At 39.0% G+C, this 16,589-nt stretch overlaps 1 protein-coding gene across 3 annotated transcripts in view; it reads left to right on the forward strand.

Moving 5' to 3' along the window:
* Positions 1-13,039: 13,039 nt before the first annotated feature.
* The window catches only part of tp63 (tumor protein p63), a 34,322-nt gene continuing 30,772 nt past the window's right edge, over positions 13,040-16,589 (forward strand). For all 3 annotated transcript variants that reach the window (XM_080878268.1, XM_080878269.1, XM_080878272.1), the window contains exon 1: positions 13,040-13,107. In XM_080878268.1, coding sequence (XP_080734394.1) covers positions 13,055-13,107 — 53 coding nt within the window. In that variant the 5' untranslated portion in view covers positions 13,040-13,054. The remainder of the gene's footprint in view (positions 13,108-16,589) is intronic.

Below are 16,589 nucleotides of genomic sequence, written 5' to 3' on the forward strand. Positions count from 1 at the left end.
CCTTCTCATAAAGCCTACTTTCCTTTGTCCTTTGAGCCTGTGAGCTGCACTCACTCAACTTTGTTGGCTCTAAGTAAGGAAGCTTGACAGCCTGAAGCATCAGGTCTTTAACTTTGCATACACTTAACGCATTATTCAAAACTAAATTATGTTAATTTTGTACAAATTAAATTTTTATAGGCTGACATGAATCATGATAGAGAGTAAAGATAAGCATAATAGCTCATTTTTTAATACATCAAAAGGGAGAGGCGAGATTGCATTAACAACTTGCTTCTGCAGCCCAAGGATGACAAAAAAATCTTAACAGCTTCAGTTTAACCACACAAAAGCGCTCATTATGCACAAGGTACTACAGATGCCAGCGCTTTAATCTTCCACCAAGCTAAAGTCCAGAGTTTCAAACATGACATAGATTAAATGCATTTTAAGTGTGTTTTAGTATTTTTTTAACTTGCAGATGTCAAACTGCGTTCGCTCTTTGAAATGTTGTGGTTTAGTAATGATGCTAATACACAAAGAGTCACTTGTAGCGTGTTCATGAGTATTTCACCTTCTGGAAAAAAAACTCTACTCAGTTTACAAGAAACTCACTTGATCACAGTCCATACAGCGTAGGTTAAAGGCCAGCATCACTAACAGGCCGGGTCAAACAGATTTCAGTGAAGTCGTCATTGTCGGGTGTTTTGGGTTTTTTTTTTTTTGTTTTGTTTTCTCCAATTGTTACTTCCATCCATCTGATTTAAAATCAGACCAAACATCTGTTTTGGAGATGTTGGCAATATTTCAGATATTTGGGGGTGAAACACTTAAAAGTATTTGGAGCACTGTCAGAATGAGATGTCCTGTTATGGAATAGTTACCCATAAATTACAAATTGCAATAAAATAAAAGCCTTATAATCTGTTTCAAACAACTGTCCATAATTTGTGCCACACCTATGGAAGAATTCATGTAAGAAAAAAGGTTCTTGGTGAAGCAGAATGACAGATTCATGCTGGAAACATTATTCTGATAACAGTCTGCTTCATAAATGACCTTACTCAATGACTGGAAGGTTAATACACTGGAGTAAAAAGTGAACTATTTTCCTTTATTAATTGCAGTAGAGTCAACTTTTTAAAAACCGTACTCGAGCACAGTAAACGTAAAGTGATTTTTCAGCACTGCAGACAGGCTGATGGCAGTAATGTCAGCATGTGGACGGAGTTTACATTCCAGCAGCATTCAGTCTGCCATGAGGCAAAAGGTACCATCATTGGCATTTCCTGTTGTACGGAGGCGTCTAGAGCTCCGACTCTGGCACACGTGCGGCTGCCGACACTCCCCGGTCACTTCGACACCATTTGAACCAACACCAGAAATGATCTAAGCTACATTTCTGTACTTCCTGGCATTGCTGAAATCTGTGCAACCGCTTTTAAAAATTGTTTTGATAAGTGGGATAGTGCGGTGTTTTGAAAGGCCTTGCATGATGAAAGATAAGCTTCTTTTCTTTGCACGATGACTCGGTGTGAGTAATAGTAACAGAAGGTGCGATGACTCCTTCTGCGTGTGTGTGTCCATATGTGTTTGTGCTGTTGCCTTCACAGAGTCACCTTACAGTAAGTTTGGCACTTGAACTGTGTCCGAGTTCACTCAGCCGTTAATCTCTTTGCCATCCTCCTCTGCACTCTAAAAACAGGCCGTTCGGTTAAGTTTTGGTGGATTCATGTAGTTAAAAAAAAAAAAGTTTTTTAACCTTTATTTTGGTTAACTTTTCAGAGAAAGTTGTATGTACTCTATGTATGAGATGGAGCAAGATAGGATTTTACCTGATAACAGCAGTAAATTTATAATGAATTTCATACAGAAAATCAAATGTTTTCAGCAGAATTTAATGCAAGGCATGTTGGGAAATATAAGCAAAGACGATCCCAATCTACTCTACATTATTATTCATAGCTGTAATTAATCATTTTTTCTGAAGGTACGCAGTTTTGTGGACAATGCTGAAATAGGTTTCTTACACGTCATCACATATCAATAAAATTGTATAAATCTACTGCATATAAAGAAATTATAAATGGGCTAAAAAGGCATATGCTTCTAAAATCTGGACCTGTGGATTATTTTAGAACATTGGATTTGAGAATTCCCATTAAACTAAAGTGTATTGCAATCTGAGCTCAGATAAGCTGCTGATGTCGCGAGTCTGACCTCTCTGTACTCTGCAAAGAGTTTAGTGTCTTCAAATTACTTGATTTGAAGCCTTGAACTGATGATTTTTTTTTATCAATCAGTTTTGTTTTTATCTAATTTGTCAAATAAAGTCAGAAAATGCTCAAATACAAATAAACATGTGACAAAGAAAAGCTGCAAAACCGCACATTCGAAAAAGTTGAAGTGTTCAAATTTTGCATAATCATGTGATTATGAGCTCAAGTTCTAAAGGTAGTGATTTACTAATGCAGCACTGACAAATGTGTATTTAAGTTAATATTAAAAGAAATGGTTGCAGTGGAAGTGATTAAATAAATGCAGATCAGAGGTTTTCCTGCATTCAAGAAAAGGTGCCTCAGAACTTAGTGTTTTTACAGTGTATCAGCACAGAACACCTGAGGGTGTTAAACCGTGTGTGTGTGTGTGTTGCAACTGAGCACAGTCACTTGGCCATGACGGGATGGGGTGGGGCTGAAAAGGAGCAATCTGGCATTTGAAGATTACATGGAAAAGCTGACTGATGACATATTCATCACAGTTTCCAGTCTTCCATTTTTTCCTCCCTCCTAACAAAAACCAGGTGAATAATGTGTTCTTAAACACAAAAATGTGTATCGTGTAGCACCCAAAACAGCAGTGGACGCACACTTGTTTAAACTTACCTTCAGCTCGATGCGTTTGCTTTACAAGTGAAAGCTCAAGGATTTGTCATCACGTTGGGTTTTTTCTCTCTGGCTAGGTGAGAGTGACAGGGCTCTGGGATATGTTGGACGCCTGTCAGGATTGCACACATTTCACAGAGTTTATGTGCTTTATGTAGCAGTAACCGTCTGCGCTGTAGGAGCTGAGTGAGGAGAGAGCCCGATTGCAGAAGCTGAATGGGATCTGCAGGCCCCTGAGGCTCAACAAACCTGTCCTGCAACCTCCTCAGCCAGCCCTCTGTGGTCTTAAGAACAGATTTGTTTTTCAGACCTGTTATTTTCCTGCTTGGTTAATGCTGACTTCTTGTATTACAAACTGAAAACAAACAGAGAAGGCAGCTACAGTGGATTTCATGCAGACACGGCAACACAATTAGTGCTCCTTCTTAACCTCCTACACCCTGATTGGTCACAGTAATTGTGGCTTTGTGCCATTGTTGGCAAAGAGATATTTTCCTAGGAGTTTTACCATCTTCTTGTTTGGTATTACCAGATGAAAGCTTACTCTTTTGCTGTTGCAAATATGAGTAATTAAAGAAAAAAAAAAAAATCAGATTCGCTTGTTTTGTTTAGCTGTGTTTAAGCAAAAATAATAGAAAACTGGAAATTATGTTTTGCTTCCACTCTTTTCAGTTTAATAGTGGTACTGTAGAAACAAAGTGGGCCATTCCTGTATTTTCAGTATATCATGTTACTCCACGCTCTTAAAAGATCAGGGCCTCCTGGTTACGTCTCATTAATCAGTGGAAAGTGCAAAGCGTCTAAAAACATTTTGTCTTGTTTTTTTTTTGTTGTTGTTGTTTTTTGGACTGTTTAAAACCCGCACACACTGGAATGGGACCAGTAAACAAAACTACCATCGTCTATGGGGAGCAGTCAATGTTATGCAACATCTTCATTCAAAACAGTGACTCAGAATTTACCGTGTCCGCTGGTACAGTGTGTTGTCACACTTGCAGTGAGTAAGGTCGTATGTTGAGCAATGACGAGTTGTAGTGGATTAAAAAATAAGTTTGATCACACAACTTTACAATAACAAGAATGACATTCAACTCTGTCTTTTAGTTTATACGTTATTAAACAAAAACTTCAAAGATCTTTTGTTTTATACATTGTCACGCTGTGTTTTTTTTTTGTTTTTTTTTAATCTCAGGTTACGTTTCTGAGATGGTTTTAAAGACCCCCAGAGATCTTCATGGCTGGGTTCATCACTGATTGGTTAAATGTACGGTTACATTAATAACCTGCATTGTTTTGTCAGAATCGCTCCAGACACCACTTACCAGTAGCCAGAATTCTAGATCAGATATATATAGGGGAGCAAGGTAATGAAGCGCTACTTATATCTACTCATAAGTAGCAGTGGTAGTGAATTCCAATTTCTGGAACTCTAGACAGAGATGCAGCTTGCAGCAAACTAAATGCTAACTTAAGCACGCTCACAGTAGCGAAGCTAAAGTCAATTTTATTTATATAGCACGTTTAAAAGAACAGCTGTTGACCAAGGTGCTGTACGTTTAAGATTATCAAATGATATAAAAACATAGGAAGACATAATAAAAGTTAAGAAAAAGAATCATAAAATTAGAAGATTTGAGTAAGAAATAAGACAAATAAAAGTAGTACAAAGTCATTCTGATTTAAAAGCCAAGGAGTGTGCCAATTTAAAAGATCAGAAGCTAGCATGTTGGTGTTTAGTATTTACCTTGTCTGTCACTTATCACATACTGTGTAGTGGACTTTACAATGAGTTTTAAGCCACTTTGTAGTGTCCTCCAAACTTATATTGTGTATTAATATATTATAGTCTATACAGTGCAATAAGAGTGCCTGCCTCACAAAAAACAGTACAGCAGTGTGAAAATGATGGGTCACTTCCCAAATATTTTATAGCATCATACATTATGTTAATGAAAAAAGTAAAGAAAGACAGCAGTGCAGCACACCATGAACTGGAGTTATTTTCTATTTAAGAATGTGAGAAATTGGCTGTATTTATTTATCTAGCCAACACCGATCGTCCTGTTTACACTACGTGACTGCAGTGACATTGCACTAAGAAAATAAACTAAGAAGTTAATTCTGTGTGCTGCAAAATGTATTTGGTTGCATGGCTCTGATCTCAGACCTTGCCGACAACATGAAAGGAAGAACTGGGACGAAGGTGGGTTGCAAAGTGACAAATGACCAACAACTGTAGGCAATGATTACAAAATACAACCGGAAGTTACCTGACATATCCCAAACCATGACCCAGGAATAGGTTTTAAACCAGTGGTAACCTCTGGAGCTGAAAAATCTGCTGTTCCTCCAGTGACCACATGCTGGCCCTAGAAGTGATGCAATCTGCACATCTTCAGCTCATAACATGATAACAGCCAGGTACAAAAACCTCATGGTGCTTTATACTGTGAGGTAAACACCCCACAATAATCGAGAGAATACCCTGACAACCAAAAGATCCCCAATGAGCAGTCACTTGGTAATAGTGAGAAGAAAAAACTACCTTTCAACAGGAAAAATGTCCGGCAGGTCTTTGTGTTATGATTTTTTTTTCTTTATAAGAAGTTTGATTTTGAGTTGAAAGGTTTTGTAAACAAAAGGTTAAATGACCTTAAAATTTTTTTGCACTGTGTGTAAAAGCCTGCTAAGTGACTCAGACTCCACTTATGTGATGTGAAGCTGAAGGTCAACGCTGACTCCGCTGATTAACAGACGCCACTTATGAACTTATCAGATGTTCAGATCCGTTCTCCTTGATCAGCATCTGTATCCTGAGCGCTCTGCAATACATCACCTGCTGCGAAGGCTCTTTGCTGCCCTGGCATGATTTGGCAGCAGTTCGATACATCGTGTACGGCTATAGCAAGAGTAAGACGAGAAGAAGAGCTGGGCTCTGCATGTCTGTTTCGCACAAGCTCGTACGACCATGCCATGACACCTTAACACATGTACAATTGCAAACCCTCTCACTGCCAGAGATTGACGTGACGTTATCTCGCTGGAACCTGGCATACCTGACACTGAAAACATTCCCTTCCCACTACCTCCTGCTGTCTGGGATCAACTTTCATATGTGGTCATAGCAGTGTAAGTTCTGTAAGCCTATCAATTAGAAAAGAGGATTACACGGTTCTTCACTCGGGCTGACCTCATGTCAGCAAAAGAAGAATGAAAAACTAATAAAAAATCAAGGTCATTGTTGAATGGCGAGCTCCGTGGTGTTTTACTGACTGTGACTCATGGAAGGAATTTAACAGTGAAGTCAACACTGACAGAAGCAGGGCTGTGCCGTACACTCTCTGCTGAATTATCTGAATACTTGAGCCACAAAAATGACAAAATGAGAAATCACCTATAAAAAAACCCCCCCAAGATGTCCCAGTTTTTTTGGTGTACATAGTTTTTTACGACGTGATGAATGAGATGCACAGCATGTTAAACGTGTAATTGTTTGATGGTTTGGTATGTTACAGACAAACTATATCCATCCACTCATCAGAGTCTCGAAGAAATGCCTCTGAAATATCCACTTTCATTTAAGCGTCCCAGAACGTCGACAGCGTGTTTTATTTTTAAAGTGTATCCGGTGACAAAGGACACTTTAACCCCTCACTTAGATTACATGTGGACGGGTGGAAGCATCATTATGTTCTACCATACATGCTTTTTAATAGGTTGAGGGCCAGACCAATCACACTTGTCAACCTGTTGCCAGGATACCGGCGGTGTGGTTGCTAAACACCGGTCCACAACTTTTACATCATGGGCTATATTTCTGAAAGTTAGAGTATGAAAGTGTATTATATTACCTTACAGAAGTGCTGAAGCAGGTCCCGGCAGCACCTGCTCGTCCAGTGTAAAATATCATCACCCCGCTGCTCCTGAGGACGGACAATTTCCTCATTTAATTCCTGCTCTCAATTGAGGAGACGATCGCCATCTAATCCTCAAAAATGGTCTGCGCTGGAATGATTAGTGAGGCAGAGGAGCATGTTTAGAAGCAGGAAGCACCCTGTAATTCATCTCTGCGATAATGGTTCGGTTACATTTTATCTTTAGTTTGCTAATCATTAACCGCTTTTATTTTAATGTACTTCTTGAATGTCACGTTATAACAAGATTATTTGTGTAATTAGGCTGTAAGTCTCACTGTCAGCTTACTGCTACCAGTGTTTCTGCTCCTTTCTCCACTGTAAATGTAAAATTATTAGCACGGCTCTGTGCTAACAGCGCACCGTGTGTGATGGTAACTGACTTCAAACGGCAGCAAAGACAGGTTTAGTGTTGGATTAGCTGTGATTGATGGTTTGTGGTTCACTGGTTGTCTGCCTCTCAGATCTGGGACCGGTTGTTGGAGAGCTTTGATTGTGTTTACCAGAAGTGCTCTGCGCCAGTCGGTGAAGGGATTCAGTCCCCTGGGAAAAAAAACAAAGCGATCCAGTCGTACTCGTCTGAACTGGAGCTGGTTCTAATCCACAGTTTCATGTTTTTGTTTAGTCTTCAGTCCCTTGTGGCCTGCTGCTTATCCATGTCTCTAAACTGTACATAAAGTACTGTTTGAGGAATCGCTGTGTGAAATGTGTCAGTCCCATTGCAAGTACTATTTATTTATACCTCCTGCATTGAGCGTTAATAAATGAACAATTGCAATTTAAGCAGGGATTTAGCTGCAAACAGTAAACCTCCACCGTGACGTATTTATATGTAAACAAAACAACAAAATGGACTCATTAGTCACATGTTCCTTCACTTTAAGAAGACTTCTAGGCATGTTTATACTTTCTGGGAGAAAAATGGATTTTAATAAGATCCAGTAAACCTGATGTCAGACAGTTTTGACAGTTTTTTGTTGCTCTTTAACGCACAGCTTACTTTCATTTTCACTCACTGTTTGTTTTTAGGAAAGATTGAGTGTGGGTTAGGAAAAGGCCATATTTTGGAATAAAATACACAGCATGCTTGAAGTAAACCCCAACAACAGTGAGATTAAATCATGTGGCTGTGAGTAAATTTAGATCAACTGGGATATTAAATCAATGACCAAAGAAATCATATGTATTGTGTCCCTTAAATGAGGAAAAAAAAAAAAAAAAAAAAAAAAAAAAAAAAAATATATATATATATATATATATATATATATATATATATATATATATATATATATATATATATATATATATATATATAAAGAAGTTAAATGCATGCTGAAACATGCACAAACATTAGCTATGTTTCTTCAGAGAGACTCATGCTACCTTTCAAGTGCACTGTTTGCTAAAAGTTAATGATGGCTACTTCACACAAATGTTATTTGAACAATCTTACAGAAAATTACAAATGATCATAGTGGCTTTTTTTTTCGTTCTATAGCAGATCTCAGCTAACGGGAAACTGCTTTTGACAACACCTCCAATCTCTTCAGCGACTTAGCACGGACGCCGTAGATCTGTTACATCGGTAATTACGATACCTCTGAAATTGCTATTCTCGGTATGCAGTTTCCCTGGTTTGTTTAACTTAGGAATCACATTTACTTGTTCTACCTTTACCTGCATGTTAGTGGTGTGTTTTGGTTTTTGTTTTGCCTCAACATACTAGTTAAACATTTAACTAGAGGGATGCTCTTTGCATCATCAAACAGATAAACGAAAACTTCTGGAATCTGCCTTGGTTTGAAAAATGAATGCCACTTTAACCGCAACAGCATTAAGAGTTCATTTCTCAGATATCCCTTCTTTACATTTCAACTCATCAGTCTGAGCATAACAAACATTTAACAAACAAATCTGGATTCCAGCTAAAAGCAGTCATACTGGATGTATTTTTCAACTCTGGCTCACTGTCTTTCAGTTGCCGCAGGCAAGGTTGATTTTCCCAACATGGCAACAACCTGATCTCAGGTGTAAAAGTCACTGTGACAAAAGACGCATAAAGAAAAACTTGAATCATATCGTGGGAAAGCATCAATAATTGTCTGGGAGTCTGAATATTACTACAAATGAATCAGTGATTCAATAGAAATACAGGTTCTGTGGGTCACATGGGAAAGCTGGAGGCAGTTCACAGCTGTTTATCTTTTTTGTCGTTATGGAAGTACAGGACTGGTTGTCTGAGTGTCAAAATATTCCACCCTCCAGGAAGTGAATTTATGCTGGGAATGTTTTGATTCGTTTTCTTGTTTACTACGTTTTTCATCCCTTCCCTCAACGGTTCTTCACACTGCCCGAACACAAGACTTCCCTATAGAGGTGACAGGAACAATGCCAAGTTGCTGGGCAGTTTAGTGCATAGGCTGTAAATTAGCGCTTCTCAGACACTGCATCGGACACTGGTAGTTTTGACTCATCTGGATTTCCCCTGCATTAGTCACCAACTAGAATATACACACAGACGCACACAAGTATGCCCACATAACCCCCACACGGCGTGAGAGTGATTGGCCTCAGCCTGGTGTGTGTGACTGACACTGATAATGCAGCACTCCACAGTGCAGCGAGCGTCGCTGCTACCTCATCAGCTGCTCCACCAACTGCTCGTTGGCATCCTGTATGTAAACTCCTGACATTAATAAGGCTGTGTGAACCGGGTATATAATGCCTTCAGCACGATGAACACACCAGAATGAATTAAGCACACCGATCACTCAGGCTGGTTGCCATTTTTGGCTTGATCTGCAGATACAATTGCAGATTAAAGCGGGATTAACGCTCTCTAACCAGAGGCCTGTGAGAATAATAACCACTTTAGACATATGTGCTCTCCCACTGATGACAGTACCAGAGATGTCCCTGACGTAGCTGCTAACCCATAAACACACACATACATCTCAAATGAAGTAATAGTGGCTCGGTGACTGGTTTCCAGCGCCTGGGCCTTAGAGTAATTAATGATGTAAGGGTTTCGTGTGTCAGTGTAAATATCAGATTTAATGATATCTTGAGGTCAGTTTGTCCTTGTTGTGCTGGGAGGTGGTCAAAGCTGCAGTGTGTGTGTGTGTGTTAGGTTTAGAGAGGCTTGTTGCTTAAATAACCTAATAATCACCATGGGATTTTACAAGTGGGTTTTTACGATAGTCGTGTTTATGTGAGCTGTGATTGGTTGTCATTTTTCAGCTGGGAACCATGTTTCACAGAGCAACCCAACAACGGTCGCTGGTATTTCCAGCAGTGACCTTGGGGGAATAGTTGCTCATACTTTCGCACGGTCGTTGGGTGTGACTCATTTCAGACTTTCACGTCTCTAAAAATTTCATAAAAATTGGCAGCTTGTGGACTTTTTTAAACCAAATTAGGACTCAATGTCATTCTAAAACTATGAGCAGTTAAGCCTAGCTTTACTCATTTTAGAAATCGGATCAGCAGACAAGCAGCAGAACGGCGGATCCTCTCAATGATTCGGTCATATCACAACACGGTCTCACATTTGATCATTTGGTGTTCACATCCGTTGGTGGTTTTTTGTAGAAGATCGTGCACAATGTAGCGCCACAACTAAGCGCAGTGTTTGTTGCTGGCTCTGATGAGGCACTGGGGTTAAATTTCCATCTAAAATTATTTTTCAGCTTGTTTTCAGCTTCTTTTTTTTATTTTTAAAATTATTTTTGAAGAAGTGGCTGAAAGTCACAGCTCAGTCACATCTGATGTAACTTAGTGTGTGAGTGAGTTGCGCATATTGTTCTTTTATTTGCTTTCTGCTTGTGAACTTATGTTTTTCGGGTGTTTCTTGTTTACCCGCTTTTGTGGCAGGTTTAGATGTGAGCATCATTAGGAGCCTCCAAGGCTACACGTGAAAGTGTATTTATGTCGTGTCATTCATGTAGCGTTCATAAACTACACCCATAAATTGAAGTTTACGTTTTTTTACTCGTTCAAAATATGAAATGCAGTTAAGGAAAATATTAATAAGTATGTGTCAAAGCTTAGGTAAGTTAAACCCAACTTTAAAAATTACACTCCTGGTGATTTACCGTTGGGGAAGCCCAAAACCTCCTTTGCTGGTGCGAGTTCTTTGTTACACACAGGAAATACCCTAAATATCCCGAATGTTAACACTGTCGTTTTAGGTATTTACCCCAGTTTGCACCTCAAAGACAACAACAGAAGTCAGGATAGGTAAACCTAATATATAGAATTAAAACTGTCACTTGGAGATGGCAGTGCTGCTCATCCACTGTCTCTTAGCTGGTTGCTCCAGACCGAAGTACATCAACACAGTTTGGATGGATTAGCAAGAAATGGTGTCTGGAAAGTCACTGGTCCATGACAGAGTAAGGCCATTTTGACAGCTATGAAATGTTTTGAAATATTGTTAATATGAGTGAATTATTTAATTGTTTTCATAGCTGCTAAACTTGCGATCGCTCTGCTTTCATCGATGTGAAGCGAGTGTTGTAGTTGCTTCCGTGAGTGCGTTGATGTCTTCATGCTTTCCAGTTTTTTTGTGACCACGCTGATTCATCAGCTCAGACCCTACACTGCAATGCATGTGTATTTTAGGTTTACTCCAAGCTTGCAGCAGTATAAAAGGAGTGGCTAATGGCAATCATGCAACTATTTATACAGGTGCACCTGTTCAGCCTTTCTAGGGTTGATGGGGCTCTTTTCCATAAACTAGTCAGTACAAAACAATACATAGCCTACAGTAGAATAAAAAAAATACTTCTTGGCTGTTCATTGAATTTGTCACATTTAGAAAGAGATGGTCATTCAGGCTTCAAAAGACTGGAGTGGGAGATTCATGAGTGGATATTTATTGGCGGGATTGTAATGTGACCAATTCTGGGTTTGTTTTTACAATAAACCACAAAATGTGGTCCTGAATGCTTGGGTTCAAGGTAGTTACAGGTCTCTCAGAAGTCCAGTTACCTTCAACTCAAATGCCCTGGATGACTGAGAAAGCACACAGTCCGTCACCAAAATGTGACATGCATCACAAAAGCGTACGGGTTTACTTGATGAGTGGACTGTCCAGATGTTCTTTACACTGAGAAGCAAACAAAGAGGGTGCTTCATTCATTACGAACTCAGCCGAGTGTGAAAATGCTGATATGAAACCTTCCAATACAGTATGTTAAAAATAGCGGCCGTGTGTCCACAGTGTCTCGTCACCAGGTTGGCACACAGTATCCGCTGTATCAGTGCCGTGTCTCACAGGTGCACCGCGGGCAGAGAGAGGCTCTATATCTTTATTAAAAGTACAAGAGAGCCGCATAAAGGTTTGTGTTCCCTGGATACACCACATCTATTTATTATCATTCCTCCTGCGGTGACCCTTCCTTTTATTTTAGCATACTGATTCATCTGCTGTTCATCTCTGAAAACCACACAACACCTCTAGGTTTACATTGCCATACTGCTTGGCTAAGAGGGTGGTTGAATTGGAAGTATGTGCCAGGATGTGGCACGATTTCAGCGTTTGCCTAAATATGAGTTTATGTAGGCTACTGTAATGATGAAGTATTTTTATCTGGTGTCTGTTTAGGTTTAAAGGGGATTCTCATTTTTAGTTTTTTCACGAGAACAGTCAGTTCTTGACCTAAGAGTTTGTTTCACTTCCTTAAAATTGCTGAATCGGCACACAGTGAACAGTTGCTGCTATTTGGGGCGCGTTTGTGGAAATATTCAGCGCGCCCGAAACCCTCTCAGTATTCGCTGAGAAGCGTGACGCAACAGACGTGCTCTCGGGCCGCAAAATCCGCTCGGGAGTCTGGGTGGAAATATCAGAACAAGGCCAGAGACATAGATGGAGGAGTGGGGTGTAAGTGGGGAGCTTTTCAGGATAGTGGCTTCCTGGCGTGTGGGTGTTTGTGTGTTGGGGTCAAATGTAGTTGCTTGATATCTATATCCTAGCAACTGAGAGTGAGTGATATCTTGTACAGCTGGAGCAGGGGATTGGTCAGAAAGAAGGCACAAGCCCCGCCTATTTTGGGTAGCCTAAGAAAAAATACCTAAATTCAAAACATCTCTCAAACTTTCTGCACTCTGCACTGTACCCTCCGGCACTTTAATCCAGGCCTGGTTGTGTTTTTAACTGTATTTTTTTTTTATTGTACTTTAATTGATTCTCATAGCTCAAACACAGCTATTGATCCATTTATGACAAGCTGATCATTCTGAAGCTTTCAGCAAAGTGAACTCTGGCATGACAACATGAATTCACCTTACACAGCTGTGCAGTATTACCCTGAGTTTCCCTTTCGGCGGTAAGTACCTAAAGGTTGTTGAAATTGATGACCTATACTCACACGTACTTATAGGGTAGACTGTATTGAGGTCATGTTTTTTTGCCTAATTAGTTAAACAATATGTGTTGCGTGGATTCGAAGTGTAGCTATACTCCTTCATAATGAGCCTTACATTAAGTTTAAAAGAATGATGTAGGACTTGCTGGCTGGGAATCTCCCTGCTCCTGTTTGACCCGCGCTGCAGTTCACGCTGTCTGGAGGTCCAAAACGGCCTGAGAACAGTTGTGTCTGCCTGGATCCTCAGCTGCTGCTGCTCGGTCCTGATATATTTATAAGGGCAGCATACTTATGGCAGCAATGCATGTGTAAAGGGCAATCAGGGCTGAAGGCAGGCAGATTACATGACATCTGGAGGTCCTCTTCTGGAGATTTTTGAACCTCAATGGGAGTGCATGTGCTAGTACTGTAGCTCTATAGGCTTTGATAATTGCACATGTTTTGCACCAAAACTACCTACATGAGTGTTTCTTCTCTCATTCTAAAATATTTAAATTCTTTAAATTCTTTGCAGATTGGATGTGTTCTGTGTGCTTTTTGCCCCTTTAAATTTACCATCACAGCACTCTTGTAGTTGAGTTTAACAGTTACATTTGTAATTTTTTTTTTAGTTTTTCTGTTTTGCTTGATGACATTTTTGACCGTTCTGGCTGTGGCACAAATTTGAAAACAATGTAACTGTTTTTGAAAAGGGATGAAAAGTATCTTCCTTGGCCTGTAAATCCCTCCACCTGTCTTGTATCCTTTGCCTTCTACGCCTTACCTTCCCTCTTGCACCAGATGATCAAAATAAAAGGAGGAGAAACTCTGGGGCTTTCTATTGTTTTTCACTCGTGTCCCTTTTCCAGCCTCGGCTGACGGATGAGGGGGAGAAGGTCTTAGGCCTTTGAAAAGTGATTAATAATGACACTGGAGAAGGACCCCGATCGGCTGGGCTGTTTGTTTTGATTGCATTTTCATCGGTCGGTGTGCACAACCTGCCAAGAGACAATAGCCATCCCTGTTTAGTGCTGACCTCTGCCCCAGTCTCGTCTGGAGGCGCTGCACTGTGTTTAAGTGGATGCTGAACAGCCTTTGCCTCGGGCTAACCGAAAACCTCTCAGAGTAACCAGACACCCAAACGCAGACAAAATGCAGCCAGAAAAGGGACAAAGCCCATCTTGAAACTTCGTTAATAAAATAAAACTGCTTTGAAATGATGATGAAAAAAGATAGAATATTGCATTTATGTGGTATGCATTTGAACGTGGACATGTGTGCCTTATTACAACAATGAAAATTATTTTCTTAAGCACAAAGTAGTGCAGGACATCAGCAGGGTTAGGCTGCAGATCTTCTATTTTATTCTTCCATTAAACTGTTTTAGTGTATTTATAGGCTTGGATGGCTGTACACGCAGAACCTGATAAACAGCTTTAGTTCTGGATGCTGACTGGTGATCAGACAATACCAAGAAGCAAAGCTCAAAAGTCTTTTGGACAAGTTAATGGGATGTCAGTTAAACTAGTTCTTCTGTATTTTAAAAGAAAATTAAAGAATGAAATGGAGTTAATGTGAGGCACAGGTCACATGGATGACCACACCTAAATCCTTTCTCCTTGAACACAGATGACAACTCACCTGCTCTACCTGCCATTTACCTGTTTTTTTTGTTTTTTTTTAAAGTCATCCTTTGTGATTTTTTTTTCCCCTCTTTGGCACGTTTCCTTCAAACTCCTCGTGTGCTCTTGTGCAGGCAGCTAAGCCACCAGGTTTTGATTTGTGTACTGCTGTAAATGCTTTCCTACAAAAGCGTGTTGGCGCTGTTCAAAGTGAAAAAAATAATAAAAATAAATCAATCACTATTTTGACATCTACTCTGAAGAGATACTGCTGTGATTTGGATGTATTCATAACAAAGCAACATGTTGATAAGGATGAAGAGATGGCTTTTATGAATCAGTAAGCCCTAACATAATGGATCATTTCAAGAATATCACAATTTATTTTACTATTATTCTTTACAAATTATTTATTTATTTATTTTTTGCTCTTTAATCTTCAGTGCTTCTGAAGAAACCGTATAAAATCCTGAATTTAAATGTATGGGACGATGTTGCAATTGCAAAAATAGTATAAAAAAATAAGCATTTAAAACCTTATTCTGGGGCAAATTCTGCATTTTTAAAGCAGTTTATATTATATTATGAATTACTGTGAAAAATATTAATAACTCGGATGTCGATGTCACATGTTTTCTGTTGGCTGTACAACAATATGCACAAATAAGTTGATTAATTTTTTTTTAATTCGTAGATTTAAAAAACAAATAAATCTTGGCATCTATCTGTCGTCAGTTTAATTCCTTCTGTGACTTAATGCTTAGTCTTTAGCAGGAATGAGTTCTTAAGCAAAGGTACTAACAGCATATTGTCAAATAATGCCTTAAAAATTTGTTATGGAAGTACTGAAGGTATTTAGTGTTATACTTTTACACGTTTTATCCTTAGACTGTTAGTCTGGATGAACTGAAAGGATTTTACACTGTAATTGCAAACATGGATTTATTGGTACCTTCATTATGGCCATAGATGAATCTTTAGAAAGTCTTTATGCTCTTTATCTAGCGATCTTTAAACATTTAGCCTGCACAAAATTGATGTGACACAACAGATAAACAATCGCTGCCATCAGTAAATGTCATCTTAGTGTCTGTAGGCTGACGGCAGTCAACGAGGTGCACTCTTAGATATTCTTACTCATGCATTCATGTAAAAGGAGGATATCTGTGTTGCAGTTGGTTTGGGTGGGGCTTATTGCATACAAGTTTGTAGCAGTTTTCATTTTCATTTTTACATTAACGAAACGTTAATGTAACATCACATTTGCTCTCAAACATTTTCAACAGCTGCCAATTTGAGAGTGTACAGCTGTAAACCACTGGTCAGTTTGAGTTCTGCAAAACTCATATTTTAGGTTTTTGTTATATATAAAAATCAAATGCATTCGATTTGCGGTGAACTTATTTTGTAAATGTGCTAGGTTGCACTCACATGTGAGTAGTTGACAATATTTAGCCAGTCAGAGAGAGATATACAGTATGCTTTATTCTTTTTAACATTCATATCTTTAAAAAATATATATTTATATTTTCATTACAATTTAAACACAAATCATAAACAAAAAGACTTTTAAAAACTGTAAAACATGTAAATATATTAAATTTGTCTGTTCAGTGGGGTCCAGTTGGTGTGTGTGGGGTCTGTGTTAGCAGTGTAACATAAATTTAGGATCTAGATGGCAACTATGCACACTGTGACTTTTTACATAAAGTAAGAGTACATACAATGAAATTAAAAATTAACAAATTAATAGCAAAAAAAGCAGAGAAGAAAAATCTGCTGGATTTGCTTGAGCATTTTCATATATGCTCTGGATCATAAACCCATGTGTATGCATATAAA

The sequence above is a fragment of the Rhamphochromis sp. 'chilingali' genome (assembly GCF_963969265.1).
Source record: "Rhamphochromis sp. 'chilingali' genome assembly, chromosome: 3".
Lineage (NCBI taxonomy): Eukaryota > Metazoa > Chordata > Actinopteri > Cichliformes > Cichlidae > Rhamphochromis > Rhamphochromis sp. 'chilingali'.